The 18,176-nt window shown below is 39.0% G+C and overlaps 2 protein-coding genes and 1 pseudogene across 8 annotated transcripts in view; 1 reads left to right on the top strand and 2 right to left on the bottom strand.

The window, feature by feature from the left end:
• Nucleotides 1–13,355, bottom strand: part of kcnq1.2 (potassium voltage-gated channel, KQT-like subfamily, member 1.2) — a 238,205-nt gene extending 224,850 nt beyond the window's left edge. For all 7 annotated transcript variants that reach the window (XM_088340619.1, XM_088340621.1, XM_088340620.1 and 4 more), the window contains exons 1-2: nt 13,150–13,355; nt 3,597–4,179 (exon numbers count right to left, since the gene is read on the bottom strand). In XM_088340619.1, coding sequence (XP_088196745.1) covers nt 3,597–4,066 — 470 coding nt within the window. In that variant the 5' untranslated portion in view covers nt 4,067–4,179; nt 13,150–13,355. The remainder of the gene's footprint in view (nt 1–3,596; nt 4,180–13,149) is intronic.
• LOC148363034 (ubiquitin-protein ligase E3A pseudogene) lies at nt 5,233–13,789 on the bottom strand (annotated as a pseudogene).
• The window catches only part of mrps35 (mitochondrial ribosomal protein S35), a 21,045-nt gene continuing 16,453 nt past the window's right edge, over nt 13,585–18,176 (top strand). The window contains exons 1-5 of the mRNA XM_088339364.1: nt 13,585–13,939; nt 16,029–16,081; nt 16,157–16,324; nt 16,389–16,449; nt 17,550–17,689. Of these exons, the coding sequence (XP_088195490.1) occupies nt 13,807–13,939; nt 16,029–16,081; nt 16,157–16,324; nt 16,389–16,449; nt 17,550–17,689 (555 nt within the window). The 5' untranslated portion in view covers nt 13,585–13,806. The remainder of the gene's footprint in view (nt 13,940–16,028; nt 16,082–16,156; nt 16,325–16,388; nt 16,450–17,549; nt 17,690–18,176) is intronic.

The raw sequence follows: 18,176 nt of genomic DNA, 5'->3' as shown, positions 1-18,176 counted from the left end.
ATTGAATACAACCGACCTCCTGCTGATAGCCATTCATAAGCTATTGTTAATTTAGAGAGCTTCAAGTTGGGTTTTTTATTCCTTTGTTAAAGTGACACATTATTAATGGGATGGGGGGTGGGGGGTCATTAGTAATGCACACTTTAAAGACACAATGAAGATGAGAGGTGGGTCTTTCTTTCCATTAACTGATGAGCAGTGATGTGCAATATTTTAAAAGCGTGGTGACAACTGCTTATTTTCCACTGATGTTGCAGTTTGAAGACATGGTAGAAGAAAAATATTGTATTAAATGTTTCGAAAAGGAACTAAAAAACTTTTCGTTGTCACTTTTATTGAATTCTTGATTAACATACACAAAAAAGGAACTTAGAGAAATCGAAAGATGTGCTAGAAAATATACCAGGTATTATGATTAAACCAAGTGGTTGTTTTATTTTCAATTCCAAATTTCAGAAACTAGAATTAAAAACTGCCGTTGATTTGATGACATTGTAAGAAAGCTATTTGTCAAAAAATTTAAATTATCCGTCATTCTTTCACAGGATATTACCAATAGCACTAATGGTATCAGTATTATAGTGTTAAAATGTTTATATGATGTTTACAAAACAAAGTTGGCTTGTCAATGACATCTACCATAATAGTTTGAATCTTAAAAATGCGACGGCCAATAAGGACTGATGGACACATATAAGGACTAGGTAGATAAGGCGACGGATAAGCAGATAGCAACAGCCAGCCAGCCTACTAGTTTGCTAATTGAGCACCTAGTGAGATAAACACCTAGCCATTGATACACACCTAGCGACAGACAGACATTGTTAACAATTACATTTAATTATTAATTTAAAAAATCTGAGGTCCTTGTACTTATCTGCAGCAGCGATTTTTCAATTGAGAATTATTTTCAAAATTTATTTTTCATTAATTAATACACTGACACCTCATTTATACCCTCCTGCATTGTCAGAAAGTTTGATTCATCTTAACCAACTTTCAATAAATATGTAATCTAGCTTTACTTTCTTTTTTCACTCTTTTTTCCACTCACTCTGGTCACGTCAACGTCATTTACAACATGTGGAGCAACAGTGGCGCTAATCCACCAACATCCTGTTAAAGTGAGACGCAGGCAGGCAGGTCAGCGCTGTGCTAACCCCCCACTGGTCGAAATAATGGCATCATCTTGCTTAGATACATTTTTAAAAAATGCCTTAGGGTCCATTGTGAATTATATTGTGATAGATAGTGGTTTAAAAATACTTCATTCGTTTAAATAGTGGTGATTTACACAACGTAAAAACACATGTACTGCCTGTATCTCAACATGGTTTTTTAAAGACTGGAAGGTTTTAAAATGTTTATTTTACATTACACAATTTGAACATGTTTGGCCACCATCTTACTAATACAGAGCCAAAATAAGAATTTTGCAAAGGTAGCTTGTCCCTTTGGTGCTTTCAGCAATTAACAGCCCTTTACATTCCACACCTGAGCCCTGCATTTGATGAGCTTCGAGTCCCATCATTGAGGCCTCTTCCACGGTTATCTTCTCTAAGCACTCATGTTAGCCATTGGCTGCAGGCTATGGCTCGCTGTTAGGCAGTATTGTTATTGTTAGCTGCTCCTGCTTTGTCCTTCAGTAACACTCAGTAACACTTCCACAGGTGGACATGCATGTAAATGTCGCTGAGTTCCGTGATGCTTGCCCGACACTTTAAAAATTCGGATTTTTTTCTTGCGGTTTTAAGTTGGCCTTTTAGTAGCTTCTCCCACTACTCTCTTAATTAGCCTCAAGTTAGCCTCATACACTAGCTCTGACTAACTATAGCTATTTGCCCTAGCCAGACACCTCTGGTAGTGCAACTCACAGGATTAACACCAGCTTTCATGACTTGTTGTTGGCTGATATTTATCCTTGCTCATGCAGCAAGAAAATATGGAAATGAGCTTCCAAACCTTGCCAAATGGTATCTTTCGAGCTTCCATAGTATGTCTTCTTTAAATGCTTACGCTTCAGCTCCATTTTAAGATAAAAGGACCTTTAATTATATCTAAATAGAAAAGAATCAAAATAACTCAATTGCCTCAACCTGAAATATATTCATAGTTCACATTAATAAAGGAAAGCTTCTTGAATAATATGCTTGACGTAAGCTGTGTTTTAAGTACAGGTCAGCGTGCTCTTCTTGTAGGCCAATTTAGCTCAAACACACACACACACAGAAGTGCCTCCATGTTTCATGCATGATACCGCTCCATTTCTAAAAAGCTGGCTGAAGCAGAACAAGACTACAGACGCTGGTGCAGAGCTGGAATACTGTTTATGGTAGACCAGATCACACTGACCTGCTTCTGCACACAAACAGGACTTCTGTTTCTAGGAACCAGAACCTAATGCTGTACTAGATGTAATTAACAAGAAAGGGAACTGCAGATGAAACAAACTCCAAAGTTGCATTTGTATAACCACCGGCCTAAGCACTAGATCCACTGTAGAGGTAAGGTCTTGGGCCCCGGCCCGAATTTTTGGCATAAAAGGTCAATCATTAAGTCGGACCAGGCCGGGCCGGTCGGTTCAGGTCAGGCTGGATTCCTTATCTCTGATCCTTTTACACAGTCCGTTAAGATCAACTTTGAATTTGCTCCAAACTTGACGACGGCATATTACGAATATCTTTTAAAAGATTTCATGGATAAAGCAACAACTATCAAAAATAGGATAAATTCCACAATAGTTTAAAAAAGTTCCTACAGCAATTCGACAACTACGAATGAAATAATAAAAATGTCTCAAGTGCAATGGCAACAAATATGAATCAACATTACCAAAATGGTGACACAAATGCGATAAATATAATCACCGTCAATCATTTGAACTCTTTCAAAATGTCATAGCGACAATTGCCAACAACTAAAAATGTTACAAATTTCCCAGCGACATTGGGAACAACTATGAATATGTAAATTATATTTTGGACACAATTTTCAGAATTATGCAAAAAATTCACATGATCGTCAAACTTTACCACATGTTAATAAAATTCCTTTAAACACTGTTGAAATCTGTCAAAATTTTACTAGCCGGATGGCAATAAATAAGAACAATTTCGAAAAATTCTGAACTGCGACACAAACGTGCCCTAATCCGACCAATTTTGAAATCTAACGAAATACAACATGTCTTATGCATTGCCTTTTAACATTAGAAAAATAACTCAGATTGTGAGCTTATAGCAGCCCATGCAACAAATCCAAAATTTCAGCCAGAAGATGGCATGAGCAAGTAGAATATTTTGAAGTTACGGACACCACTTTTAAATAAATGCTTGAGCCTTTAAATAAGATTTCTTCTTTGGTTTCAATGTGTGATAAAGTATTCAATGAATAAATGAAAGTTTCTACTTCATGGATATTAACTATCGAGGGTAATTTTTGGAACGCAACCCCTGCAAAAAATGAGGGATTACAGAATTTGTGCAATGAGAGCTTATTGTAGTAAAGTATGCGCCTCCAAGTAATCAAGTTTATAAAAAAAAAAAAACGGCGAACGGGTATGCCCACACACAGTTTTACTTTCAAGTCATACTTACACAAGGAAATGGTAGAGAAAACATTTGAGTCCAGCAGGCCTCTCGAGGAAGTTGTAAACATCGCCCTGCATGCTGGTCTTAACGTACGGCCGCTCGAACTCCTTTTGGTGGCGGTGCAGCCAGCTTGAGCGCGGCAAAGGCGGCAGAGGCGCCGAGGAGATGGGAATCTGGCGGTGCTCCATCTGCAGGGCCGGGTCTCCTGCCGCCCGGCATGGGCGTACGCCTGATCCATTATTCACCGCCGCCGGGTCCAGTTCCAGTGACACGGGAGAGTAACGACCCGTGTCGGGCGCCTGCCGCTCGCCGGGTGTGGAACCATCGACATCTGTTTCCTGGTCCAAACTGAGGCTAATGCTAGTGCCGGCAAAGCCATTTGGGTTGTAGCGGGCCAAGGGGCCCCCCAGTCTGCTGCCGTAGTCCCTCTGCAGGTGGCACGTCATGTGGAAGGAGCGTGCCCGCCTCTCCTCCATGTTGGTTCTGAACTTTGGAGAAGGAGTGGCTGGGGAGTCCACCAGGGGTGATCTGGCTTAGCCTCCTGTTGCAGATGAGCACTCACCCTGGGGGGTGGCACGCGTGGCCATACCTGGAGTGGAACAGGTGATGTGAGATGTTGAGATAGTGTGACTGAAAGGTAGCCCTGCCCTCTATAATAAGCCCTGATTGGAAACCTAGACAGTGGAAACCATGTGTGTCATGTCAAATATTTTCTCTCATTGCCAGTTTGTGGACTCTTAATAAAGAATGTCGTAATATCTATCAAGGGTCACCAACCTTTTTAAACTTTAAAATTCGAAAATAAAAATGTATAATATCGTTACTGTTATCTTTGCATTATTATGTAGTTGCAATTATTAGAATTCGGGTAAATTAGGCTAAATTGACCATTAAAAAAATATTCCGTGTATAAGGGCACAATGAGTGATCTACACATATAAATTATGGATCATTTTTAAATCCCCAATGTGGAATATTTGACGACTAGATGCCACTGTGTTGTCTAGTGTGAGCAAAGGCCAGTCTCACAGAGAATAGTGTGGCGGCTGGATGCCGGACAAACATAGCAGCGAGTGTGGATTACCCTGTGCAAAAGAAATACACATTTCTCTCTCTATGATTTTATTTTAAATACAAATCGACAGTCATATAATTTTGCTCAGTATAGTATTCAAAGCAATGTTTTTTTAACTGAAAAAAAGGTGTGTACCACTAGAGGGCACTAAATATTACACACTGTCCATTTAAAATAATTTAGGACGAATTGATCATTTATTTACAGATCATGTTAAAGATTTCTCATACCAGTTAGAAGTCAAATTTCCTGAAAAATCACAATGACCAATCACTATTTTCAGAAACGGTCTGTGGGCCACTCAGGTGTTCTAAGGGTGCTACCTATTGGTGAGCCCGGGTATTTCTAAACATATTGCCATAGTGATTTGATATGGGTCAAAATGTTTGCCTAATTTTACCAAAATCCAAAAATTTGATACGATTGAAATGAACCATCGTTTTATTATTCAATAAAAGATCATTAATCAGTGAACTGAATAATCTGAACATGTTTTTTTTTTCTTTTTTTTTTATTCTAAAATACGATCTTGGTCCAATTTACCACGGTAGAAAACATAAATGGATGTCACGTCTGGCGCGATTGCCGCGGCGCCCAATTGGCCCCGCCCGTGGACACCGGCTGAGACATATTGACTGAATGCTTCTTGGAATACTTAAACGCGTTTCTTCGAGCTGTGCTTCGCCTGAGCGTTTGTTAAACTTATTTAAACCTGTGAGATTTTTGTGAACCTCCTGTGAGATTTCTGCAAGTTCTGTTTAACTCTGAGAAATGCTCAGTCTGTAAACTTGCCTGCGTTCAATCCTGTTTTGTTTTTGGTCTGATCCGTTTGTTTTCTAATCCACTCCGCGACCATCGATCCCCGGATCGAGTGTGTGCGCCTCCTCATCCTTCCCCCAATAAATTGTGAGTACATCTATGCGAATGGTTCCTTTTGTCCTGTTTCACGCTCCGCTTCGTGACAATTGATGGCATTTGCTTTGATTAGCATGGCGGCGCAGTGGTTAGCGCATGTGCAGTACAGTTCTGAGGTAATGAGATCGAACCTTCCTGTGTGCAAGTTCTCCCCGTGCTTGCGTGGTTTTCCTCCGGGCACTCCGGTTTCCTCCCATGTTCCAAAAACATGCATGTCAGGTTAAATGGCCGGTCCAAATTGTCCCTAGGTGTGAATGAGCGAGTGAGTTGTCTGTCTCTGTGTGCCCTGCGACTGGCTAGCGATCAGTTCAGGGTGTCCCCTGCACACTGCCCGAAGATAGCTGGGATAGGCTCCAGCACCCCCGCAACCCTACTAAGGATAATCAGTGCATATAATGGATGGATGGATGGATGCTTTGTTTAAATCAATATATAATTTAATAATATTGCCCGAGAAAAGTAACACTACTTATTTTGTTTTTTAGTTTTTTTGTTAACTCTAAATGGGTCTGAAAACTTCCAAAAACATAAGGACATGATCTTGAATCAAGTAATTCTAGGGAAGCCAAATGGCATTTTGATGAAATAATATTGTGTTTGTTGGTATGAATGATTCTATTAACATGGAATTACTTATAATGCTCACATAACTCAGGTGAAATAGAAGTAGCATTGAAGTTAAGATTGCAAAAACATGACCATCAACAATTTTATATTCTGATCAATAGAGTGCTATTCTTAAAAAAACAAGGTTGTTTCTTAGCAACCCTAAACATTGGATGTTGGAAAATAAGGGCCTTCATTAATCAGCAGGTTTTTTTTCCCCCCAAAAGACAGTTTAGCGATCATTGTATGTATGTTTGGAAGGTATCAAGTTGAAAAGGTGTAGTGGGGAAAAAAAAGGGAAAAAGTCCCATCCGTCGTCAGCTATAGACGCAATTAACAAAGACCACATGGACTGCAGTCATCGTGCAGATTGAGTTTCTCGCTCAGTCAAGTGTGTCGCACTGACAGCTCACGCTCCGTCTGATATTATCATTGTTATCAGGAAGACTGTAATAGTGGAAGAGTTTATTTACAGCGCGCAACTAGATAGCGAATAGAAAGATATACAAAACCTTGTTCAAATGCCAGGTTTTAAAATTAAAATAATTGCAACTTTTTCACCAATATTGTGACTAGGGATGCAGGATAACGGTTTGTTCTATTCTGGAAATGGGAAAATCCCGATCCTGGATACTGATACCAATTAAAAGAAACATATATACAATGCGGGAGTGGCTAATCGGGAAGAACGAGAGATGTCAAGGTCGATGGCTAAGTTAGAAAGGTATTTTAACACCTATCTGTCACATGCACTATCTAACCTTACTTGTGCATTCATTGTCTAGTTAACTCTTAGGCCACATTCATCGCAAAAGAAAAGGTGAGTTTTAACATGTGGGGGATTATCCCCTCCCAAATTTGAAGTTGGTTTGGCCTACCACAATTCTTCTTTTCGGTAGTGGTAAAATTAACACAGAACAGTGCAAATGATACGAGTCAGGCACGATGGAGGGCAGAAAGTCCTAGGTGGAGCCGATAAAGCCAGAAGAAGAAAAAGAAACACATTTCACTCATCTTGCACCTGTCATCTGTGTGTCCCCGGTTATGTTTTGTGCTAAGTGTTAGCAGAGTTTACCAGTTTGGTAGCTCCTTTCACTCAAATAAGCTCGCAGTGATGGGAATTCTGTCTCTTTTTTTAAAAAGTGGCTCTTTCGGCTCAGCTCACTAGAAAGAGACGGTTCTTGCGACTCCCACAAGCCTTTTCAGATTGTTTTTCCTGCTGGATAAGTAAGAAACATGTATCATGTATCTGTCACCTTCACTATCTAACCTTACTTGTGCATTCATTTTCTAGTTATCCACATATTAAACATTATAATGAAACATTATGCACAAAATTACTTTTGGGGGACAAATAAAGAAAAAAAAGATAACAATGAAAAAAGATACCGCAGATGAAAAAAATAAAACATATCTTGTTCGTAAGTAGGGCAGCGTCTGTACATATTTGTCTTCTGTCACGTCGGGCGCAGTTGCCATGGCGCCCAGTCGGTCCCAGCCGGGTGGCGCTGGATTCTGGCGCGGTTGCCACGGGGCCCAATTGGCCCCGCCCATGGACACCGGCTGAGGCGCATTGACTGATTGCTTTTTGGAGTACTTTAATGCGTTCCTTCTAACTGTGCTTTGCCTGAGCGTTTGTTAAACTTTGGTGAAACCTTCTGTGAGATTCCTGCAAGTTCTGTTTAACTTAAGAAATGCTTAGTCTGGAAATTTTCCTGTGTTTGATCCTGTTTTGTTTTTGGTCTGATCCGTTTGTTTTGGACATTCTTTTCTTTTGAGTGGATTTCTAATCCACTCCTGTGACCATCGATTCCCAGGTCGAGAGGCCCTTCTCCTCTTTCCCCAATAAATTGTAAGTACGTCTACCCGAATGGGTGCTTTTTTTCCTGTTTCCCGCTCCGCTTCGTGACAGTCTTCCATGTTGGTGGTGTAAGATAAGGGGATCATGTAATTGTAACGAATGCAGTCCTTTAAGCCATTTTGTGATTAAGGGCTATACAAATAAATTTGACTAGACTTCCATTTTTCTGCTACAGGTACCCGAAAAAAGCAAAAACCTGGTAACAGACTGGGCAAAACAATAAAAGAAAAATTGTGCCTTATGTTCACTTTGAGGCTTTGTATTGATTTCCAGCACTCGTTTCTGGTTGCACTAGACAGTGACATTGAGTGGCAAAAAGATTTCAAATGACAGCTACTGAACATAGGCAGGCGTGGCGGGGGTTGGGTTTAGACTTTTTAAGCTTTCTTCATTTTCCTCATGTTGAGGTTTTCCTTGCCCTCATGTAGGTTTTAGATCAGCGGATGGTGTCATAACAGTCTGTGGTTTACAATAATCTGTGGTCTGTGCAGCCCTTTGAGACTCTTTGTGATTAAGGGCTATACAAAATAACCTGAATTGACAAAAAATTGAACTATTTGGGATGCTGAACACCCGGAGTGTTTCGCTGGTTAAAAACATTATGTTCATTTCACCTTAACTGATACAGCATGTAAAATTCAATTATGATAACATAACAAAGGCTTTTTATTTTAAAAAGTCGTTTTTATCAATTAAATGTTTATTTTAAGGCCCTTTTTATTAATTGGGTGTTTAATTCAAGGCCATTTTTAATAACTGAATGTTTCTTTTTTTAATTGAAACATGGCATTCTTGGGCTTCCATTTTAACATACTCTCACAGTAATACACCGGGGCCTCCACAGAGTCCGCCACAATGCCCCAAGTCAAGTCAAGTCATATTAATTTGTATAGCCCTTTATCACAAATAGTCTCAAAGAGCTGTACAGAGCACAACAACAACCTTAACGACAAAATAACTAGTAAAATATAACATGAGCTATAAGAAATATTTTTTTTAGGAACGGAAATTTTCAAGCAAAATATTGAAAAAGTACATAGTATGAGTCTTGGTTTACAAAGAATCCGAAAACAAATATGGTTTATATATATATATATATATATATATATATATATATATATATATATATATATATATATATATATATATATATATAATCTCATATCATTAGCTGCACCGCTTATCCTCAGTAGGGTCGCGGGGGTGCTGGAGCCCATCCCAGCAATCATTGGGCAGTGGGCATGGGACACCCTGATCTGGTTGCCAGCCAATCGCAGGGCACACGGGGACAGACAACTCACTCGCTCATTCACACCTCGGGACAATTTGGACCGGCCAATTTACCTGAAACTCATGTTTTTGGAATGTGTGAGGAAACCGGAGTGCCCGGAGGAAACCCACGCAAACCCATAAATATATATATATATATAAGTTAGACAGACAGACAGACAGACAGACAGACAGACAGACAGACAGACAGACAGACAGACAGACAGACAGACAGACAGACAGACAGACAGACAGACAGACAGACAGACAGACAGACAGACAGACAGACAGACAGACAGACAGACAGATAGATAGATAGATAGATAGATAGATAGATAGATAGATAGATAGATAGATAGATAGATAGATAGATAGATAGATAGATAGATAGATAGATAGATAGATAGATAGATAGATAGATAGATAGATAGATAGATAGATAGATAGATAGATACTTTATTCATCCAATTCACAAAATTCAAATGAAAGTTCAGTGAAGCCGAGCCAAATATGGCTGCTAACCCAAGGCAGCGAAGAGTCACATTAAAGCAAGTGTGTGATGTTGGTAGCCGGTCTGTATCTGGTCCGTTCTTGGTGATAATAATCTTCAGTTTACCGACCCCCCCCCCCCCCCCTCACCCTACAGGTGCTCTGTCAGTGCCCGTGGTGAACTGAAGAAAGAGGCGCTTCTGTTCCTCGCCAAAAGAGTGCAACGCCTCCCAGAACTCTTTGATGATTCGAGAATCTTGGTTGTAGCCGCCATCATATTCTGTTGTGTCTTCTAATGCCATGAAGTCCAAGTTCCTGCTACCACATATAAGCAGCTCAATTTCTGCAGGCCTGAAGAGGTGCTTGAGTGTGGAAACCTCTCCTGAATGCTTTAAACTGTTTCTCCACACTTTTGTTCAACATGCACTCTGCATACTGAGCCACAAACACCTTTCGGTTTTTATTCGTTACTGGAATTTTATCTCCATTTTCCTTTAAATCATACATGAGTGTGTTCCCAAATAGGTCCGTCTTAGAAATCTGGAACGTGATCATCATGTCCTCCTCAACACTGCCAGTGTACTCCAGAAGCTCTTTGAGACTCTGGTGTAGAATAGGATTGGCATCTGCAAGATCTCTGAAGGTTCCTTTCTTGCCCATCAGCATCACCACCATTGGAAAGTGAACATCAAGGATGCAGTTGTTGTAGATGGCGAGGCCAAGAACTATGCCGATGAGGGTGTACTGGCCTTCGTTCTCAAATGACGAAGCAGTGAACCAAAAGAGTTTGGTGAGATACGAGACTTTAACCTCACTTGTTTGTGATTCGGTTGCTTGTTGACAACGTGTTAAGTCATTCACCTGTGGTCCGGTGAGATTGACAGTGGGATTTACAATTTAAAAACTTCATTCATAAGCTTGCATTGAAATTTCAATAAAATGATAATTATATTGAAATGTAAAGTTCATCCTCAAGTGAAACTAGCCTACCGAAACATAAGCGAGAGAGGAGCGAAGAATCAAATGGACCGAACCATTTCAAGGCATTAGAGTAAAGTAATTTTAACCGTGCGGTGTTCACATTTTTGTTTTGTTTTACTTATTTCAAATATATTTCAGCTAGTGTTTTGCATTATATTTAAGCCTATCATGTCCTTTATTAAGAAAAAGAGTTTTAAAAATGCTATCAATTTTTAAGGGTGCTTGGCTTGACGAGCTGGTTACGTCCATGTACATAGGTAAATAGGTTTTCATTTATATCCGAATATTTATGTAATTTTCCTTTGAATTAAAATGGTGAGGTGTTTTTGTTAACGTATCAGCATACACCTGAATTTGTCACAAATGTGTCACGATAGTTCGCTGCTGTTCCGTTTATTCAAATTCCTCCTCTATGGCTAAGTGGGCTAGCTTTGGGTAGAAATCTATCTATCTACACTGGTCATATGCCTCGAGAGCGGTGACCGACAGCAAGAAAAACACACACAAAAAAAGAAAAGAAAAAAGGGAAAAAGTAGCAAAAAAACACACACACAAGATTTTGTGGACCATGGCCAACCCAAATGCCCAAACATCCAAATAAAATAAGCACCTCGGCACCCAAGTCGGTCATGCTTTCGTCCCTCCAGATGAAACAGAACACAAGAAAGCAGCCATGTCACTTGGGTCAGGGTGACACATCACACTCTTCTGTTCAACAGCAGGGCCCGACAGCTTTCACTGGTTTACCCTTGCCGCATCATACAGGTGCCATGCACATTCCTTAGAACGCGTCCAAACGTCCCACTATCCTTTCACAACACCTCTCCACTCATTCATATCACCAACAAGAGCTCTAGCTTCCATTATATTTTGACCTCTTTCCCGCAGTGCACTCATAACACCAGCCATCCACGTTAATCGCGGCCTTCCTCTTTGTCTCCTTCCATTTACTTACAGCTCTGTAGATCCTCTTCAACATTCGCTTCTCATCCATCCTCTCCATGTGTCCAAACCAAACGAGTACTCTCTTATCCACACGCTTGCTCAGTTCCACTACTACTCCAGTTCTGTCTCTCACAATTTCATTTCTCAATCTATCCAATCTTGTCACTCCTAACATACTACCGGGCTAAAAAAGGGGCCCTGCATATAAATAAGTATCGGTGTGATCATTATCATAAATCCCCATCATTTAGGAAAGCAAAACGATTACACCGTTGAACTCTTCCAATGCTGTTGCTCAGCTGTGCTTGTTTTGTGGTTGGTTTGTTTTTTTAAGAACACAAGAACTCCATCAATTAAAACAAAGTCCTTTTTAAGGTCGCATCATCATGCTGGGTGGAAGGAAAAATTGAGTCCACATCGAGATACTGTGGAGGGAAGTCTATCTCCTACAAATGATATGATCAGGAAAAAAAAGGTCATACCTTTTGAATTGATCAAAAAATTAAAACAAGTTAAAATGTACTGATGTAAAAGTATAAAATATATTGCCTTAACTTATTTTGTTATAATTTCCCTAAAGCTGTTGCTCATTTCTTTAAAATATTGCAAAAATATTTGATAAAAATTCAATCAAATTCTTTAAATTGATCTTTAACAGCAAGGTAAAAGGTGCATTCATTTATTCAAATCAATGGACCTGAAATGTAGATTTATTGTTTAATTTATATTAGCTGTTGAGCAATTTGGCATAACTTGTTCAATTTCACTCATTGAAATGTTGAAAAAGGATTTGATTAAAATATTTTAGATTGGTTTAAAATTATAGAAAGCTAAAAATGTGTCTGTTTTTTAATCAAATGTATTGCCGTGATTTTGTTCTATATTGTTAATTTTCATGCAGCTGATCAACATGGGAAGAAATATTGCACATTCACTCAGGAAAATATTAAAAAAGGATTGTATAGAATTTCCCCCCCCCCAAAAAAAATCTTAAAAGTAAACGTATTATAGTGAATTGGTTCTTTTTTTCCCATTGCCATTGAATAATATATAATATTTAATAATACTGCATTTCATTTGGCCTGAAATGATGCCATTTGACTTGTTAAATTATAAAATATTTAAAATGGATAAAATAATATTCAAAATTCAACATAAAATACATACTAATTTCCTGTTTTTGGTGTATGCTTTTTAAATGCGGAGACAACATGCTCTCACTTCATGTCTTTGAAAAACATATAAAATTGTGTAAATCCTTAAAACAGTAGTCTTTGTGCTCCAAACTCCTCAATAACTACAATTAGATAATAGAAAAATACAGAGTATATATATATATATATATATATATATATATATATATATATATATATATATACATTAGTATAAATTATGTCAAAAATTAAAAAAAAACTTACCTTCAACGACGACGCCAACAGGATATCACGAATATATCCTCATTTTAAAAGCAAATTCAGGTGAAAAGTGAACCTATATCCCTCCAAGTAATAAAGCTAATAAAATGTTAGGAAGAAATTGGTGTAAAAGTGAAAATAAAACTCTAAACTCTTAAGTGTTAAATTGCCATCCGTTTGAGGGACTTTGAAGTACATCAACTGGCAGTTTGAGCATAAACGAAGTGGTGAGTTCAATGCTACTATGAGTTTGCAGTATAAGGTAGATTATCTGCGCGTTGTCTCTTTATGTGACGGGGAAATAACGTTAAACTGCAAAACATGAATCAATTACATAAAAAAATGATATATTTTTTAGGGAAGAATAGACTTTATTGTTATTTTAGAAGTCTTTGAGCGAAGGGGACGTGGGGTATATTCACTTTACGAGGGCAAGTCAATGCCTCACTCTTGAGCCATAAGGCAACAACAGCTGCTCACGACCAACAGAGGATTTTTATTCTAATTTGGCACTTGCATATTTTTTTTTACATGTTGTAAACCACAATATATATTATTGTGCACTTAAAATAATCAAAGACTAAATTACGGGTAACCACTGGAGCTTCACTCGGCTTTTCTCAAATTTGTCGTTCGTCGGCATCCGTAATTGCCAAAAACATGGCGGCTTACGCCAACAAGACGATGCTGTTGTTCTTATATCGATTAAACACTGCTGGATTTGCGCGGCCGAATTTTTTAACCAATATGACATACGTGACAGCTTTGTCGGCACATTCGGAAGCAAAGAAAAGTGAGTATTGCTTGTACGATCGCTGCAGTTTGCGCCGAATTACAATAGACTATGTGTTGCTAACGGTTACTAAGCTAAGTGTTGCGGCTAGGTTGCGAGGTCAATACTGTACAGTATTTGTTATTATTTAATTGACTTTTAAATTCTACATTTTAGCAAAACAGGTAACATGTTTGTTGAAAACCTCTCCTAAAATAGAGTTTTTGTTTGAACAATTTTATTGACACTTTTAACAGCAATTAAACACATTAACAATTTCATTATATCATATTCTAACAATATGAGGTTTGACCAATTTTTATCAACACTTTTAACAGCAATTAAACACATTCACAATTTCACCATATCATATTCTAACAAGGTTTCTGGAGGTAAAGTGAAAGTGTGACATTCTGCCTTTGCTCTTTATTTCCGCCAAAGGTTTTAGTTCTTGTTTGATCGCGTCTTTCTTTCATCACAGTGCTCCCCTTTATGATGAGTTGAGAGTTGTTTCTTAAAATGGCCACCCCATCGTCACGGTCCTCACCCAAGCCACTCCACAATGAAGGGCACGGCCAAATCTCTTCCCACTGTTCATAACCTTCTAAAGAGGGGGGGCAGCATTCATTGGTAGTAGAGACGGTAAAGTTCATAGGTGTTGTTGAAGTATACAAATTACTTAATCAAAACCGGGGGGTCCGAGTCCATTCTCTGGGGGTCATTGAGAGCGTTACCTGTGTCCGACTCCGGTATCTCATTTGGAGACCCACTTCAGAAAACTCTGGAGTCCTCTGACTCTCTTTCTGTGATTCCAGGCCTTCCCCTTTTTTCTGGGTTAGTGTGGGAGAGGACATGTCGAGGGCAAGTCTCTTGTTTCCTTGCCCACAAGAAGAAGGAATCAGATTTTTTTTTTCTTCCCCCGCTTCCTCCGGCTCAACTTCATACAATTCCCTTGTGGGCTTTTTCATCGGCAATCGGTTTTCCTGTAAATCTCTAATCTTTGGTTCCGGTGTGGTCACCACCCCCAATTTGGTCCTATTTTTAGCCCTCTTTTCCAAGTTGGATTTTCTGTCCTCAGAAGGGACATTCGCCTTTTCGATTTGTTTGTCTTGTTTGATTTCAGGTATTGGAGGAAAATTCAAATCTGATTCTTTCGGCCTCACCTCCAGGTCCTTCCTGACTAAAAGGGGTTTTGGGAGGGACATAACTGCGTTTAAATCCTCCGTTTCAAATTTCAGACACTTTCGAATAAACTTCCATGAAAAGTCCAACCTTGACATTTTGACGGAATCAGCTCCCACATCTTTAAAAAGGAAGCGCACGCTGTGAGGTCTCGGCCGCCTGGCCATGACCACTCAATAGAATGTCCTTCATTAAAGTACACAGTCCAAAAATCATGGGGATAAGTATTGTGACGTGACGACACTGAGGAGTCCATCTCAGGTCGTGTGACGTCAGGATAATACTTCCGTGTCGGAGCCATTCCGGTACACGGTGTAACTGCTTTTTGTTTATTTTTATTTTGGCTGCAGTTAAACTTCTGTTTTTGTTTGGCTCATGATGAATAAAATTATTCAAATTGACTGTATCCTTTTAATTATTTATTTATAGTTTTTTTGTCGACTTGGTTTTAAATTTAAATTCCCAAAACATTAAAAAAAAAGTTTTAAGTCCTGAATTTAACTTGCGTTAAGATGCAGGAACACTGCATTAGCATAATTGGTATTCACATAGAGCCTGAAGTAACTTAAATACGTCAGTAAATGTAATTGAATGGTATGTAAAATAACTCTTTGTTATAAAATAACTCTGAATATAATACTTGTTCAAGTAACACACCTTTACAGTTGCATTAAAAATGTATCTATTCATACGGTATAATCTATAAATATAGAAAGATCACAAAATAATATTTTGACATATTTGGGATTTCTCTATTCCACTCACTTGGCATTGATATGGGAACACTGCTGTGTAGTGGCACACACTCATCCATCACTTCATAGGTATCGTTGTCTGCAGCCATTGTGCGGAATGTAGTTTTTGATCCTTTTGTTTTTAGACACGCCGACATTTTAAGCAAATGGGGGTGCCCTATTGTTTATTTCAGATTCGTCTGGGAGAGACGGCAGAGGAAGTTTGACCAGAAAGCCCAGAAGAGAAGTAAGCATTTATCTCTTTCTGATCGGCCTACCCACATAAATATCGTTAACCCGGGTTTTTTTTTTTTGTTCTCAGGCTGGACCACCGAGGACGGACAAGATGTCGGAGGACCAGGACTGGACGTCCGTCTACCCAGCGGCAGCCTCTTTCAAAGCCAGCGCCGTGCCGTTACCTGTCAGGATGGGCTACCCTGTAAAAGGAAGCGTCCCCCCAGTGAAGGAGGGCAACCTGGAGCTGATCAAGGTTCAACATTGTCCAAAAAAAGGCGTCATACGCCAAACTCACCTGACGCAATATTTTCTAACAGATTCCCAACTTTCTCCACTTGACGCCAGCAGCCATTAGGAAACACTGTGAAGCTCTTAAACGTAAGTATACTTTTCATTCGACCCCCCGAGATAAGACATTAATCTGTTCTGAGGTCAGGATCGTTAAGTTAAATTGCTTGAAAGTGGGAGAATCTAAAACTATCGTAATTAGTTTATCCCTTCCCAACCCCCGATATTCCAGATGATAAGTTCATAAATAGGATGCACGGAATAGATTTTGAACTTGCACGCAGAACAAGGGAAGACAAAAAAAAACAGAAAAAAGGATTTACTTAACACTTGATTAAAAAAGTAAAAAAAACAGCAGTAAATAGTAAGTACTACGTACATGTAATATATGTGTACATAATTAAATACCATATATATAAAGATAAAGAAAAAATTAAAACATTTTTACCTTTGATGTGATGTGACTTGAGCTGGTTGAGTGGAGTAGCGGGTGGATGCATAGGGGCGCAGGGACAGCAGACCAAAAATACTGATTTTTAATACCTCCCTTTGTGAGGATTTTCAATCCCTTAGCATGTTTTGTTGCCTTAATGACATTTTAATAATTATCTCAGTTGTTGATGGGTTACTGCCATGCAACTAAGCGAGGGTAGCGATTCGTGTTCTTTCTTTGTATTGATAATCGCAAGCTTCATTTTTTTGGTTATGTTTTGCTTCTTCATTTAGCATCACTACAAGCCCTTCGATATAACTAATAAATACAGTACATATTTTACAGTGTTGTATTGCTGACGCACGACGTCTTCACGAAGAACACAGGATTCTAAACTCAATGAAGAAAGAGAAAGGCATTGTGGGAAGTCATTCAGCTAATAGCATATGGGCCTTTCCATGAAATTGGATACCAACAGATTAGCATTTTTTATGACACCAAGCAATAGTTGAAAGAAATCTCATGCAGCCGTATCATGAACGGTGCAAAGTTTAATTTGGAGTTTAACACAAAAATAATTTGTTTATTGTTAAGTGGTGAAAATGCTCTTTTAGAGTGGTCAAAAGACATCTTACACCACACCATAAGATAAATGTAAAGCTGGGACGCCGTATCCAGGAATTCTACCATAGGCTATCACGATCTGAAAAACAACATCTAGACAGAATGAGTACAAGTGTGGTCTTTTTGCCGGCAGCTTTCTGCACCGAGTGGCCGCCCGCTTTGGACACGGATGCCGAGTGCGAGCGACATTTCCCCATCCAGGTGGAAAGTAGCCATTACGTGTCGGCCGGACTCTCCGTACGAAATCCCGCCTCTCGTGTGGTGCATCTCCGAGTAAGATTCACATCATCTGTTGCTTCTGAATTAGAATTGGCTTTATTTTCATTGATGACAACTTAGTGAAGACTGTTAACAGCAAGATTAGACATGTACCGTATTTTCCGCACTATAAGGCGCACCTCAAATTCAAGTCATGTTTATTTGTGACACCCTTAATCACAAAGAGTCTCAAAGGGCTGCACAGATTATTGCAAACCACAGACTATTGTGACACCGTCCCCTGATCTAAAACCAACGTGAGGGCAAGGAAAAACTTAAAAACCTCAACATTAGGAAAATGAAGAAACCTTGAGAAGGTAATCCCCCTTCCAGGATGACCAGGCTGCAATGGATGTTGCATTAACAAACTATACATAGATATTGTCAACGTGAAATATAGGTCATTCATAGGATAGAGAATGTAGTGCAAAAAGGGGTGTTACAAATAATTTCAGCGTTATTAATTGCACATTTAAAACAGTGTATGTATATCTCTCAACTG

The sequence above is a fragment of the Urocampus carinirostris genome, chromosome 7 (genome assembly GCF_059441175.1).
Source record: "Urocampus carinirostris isolate Australia breed hairy pipefish chromosome 7, RoL_Ucar_1.0, whole genome shotgun sequence".
Classification (NCBI taxonomy): Eukaryota; Metazoa; Chordata; class Actinopteri; order Syngnathiformes; family Syngnathidae; genus Urocampus; species Urocampus carinirostris.
This window is presented reverse-complemented; position numbering and strand designations above follow the sequence as displayed.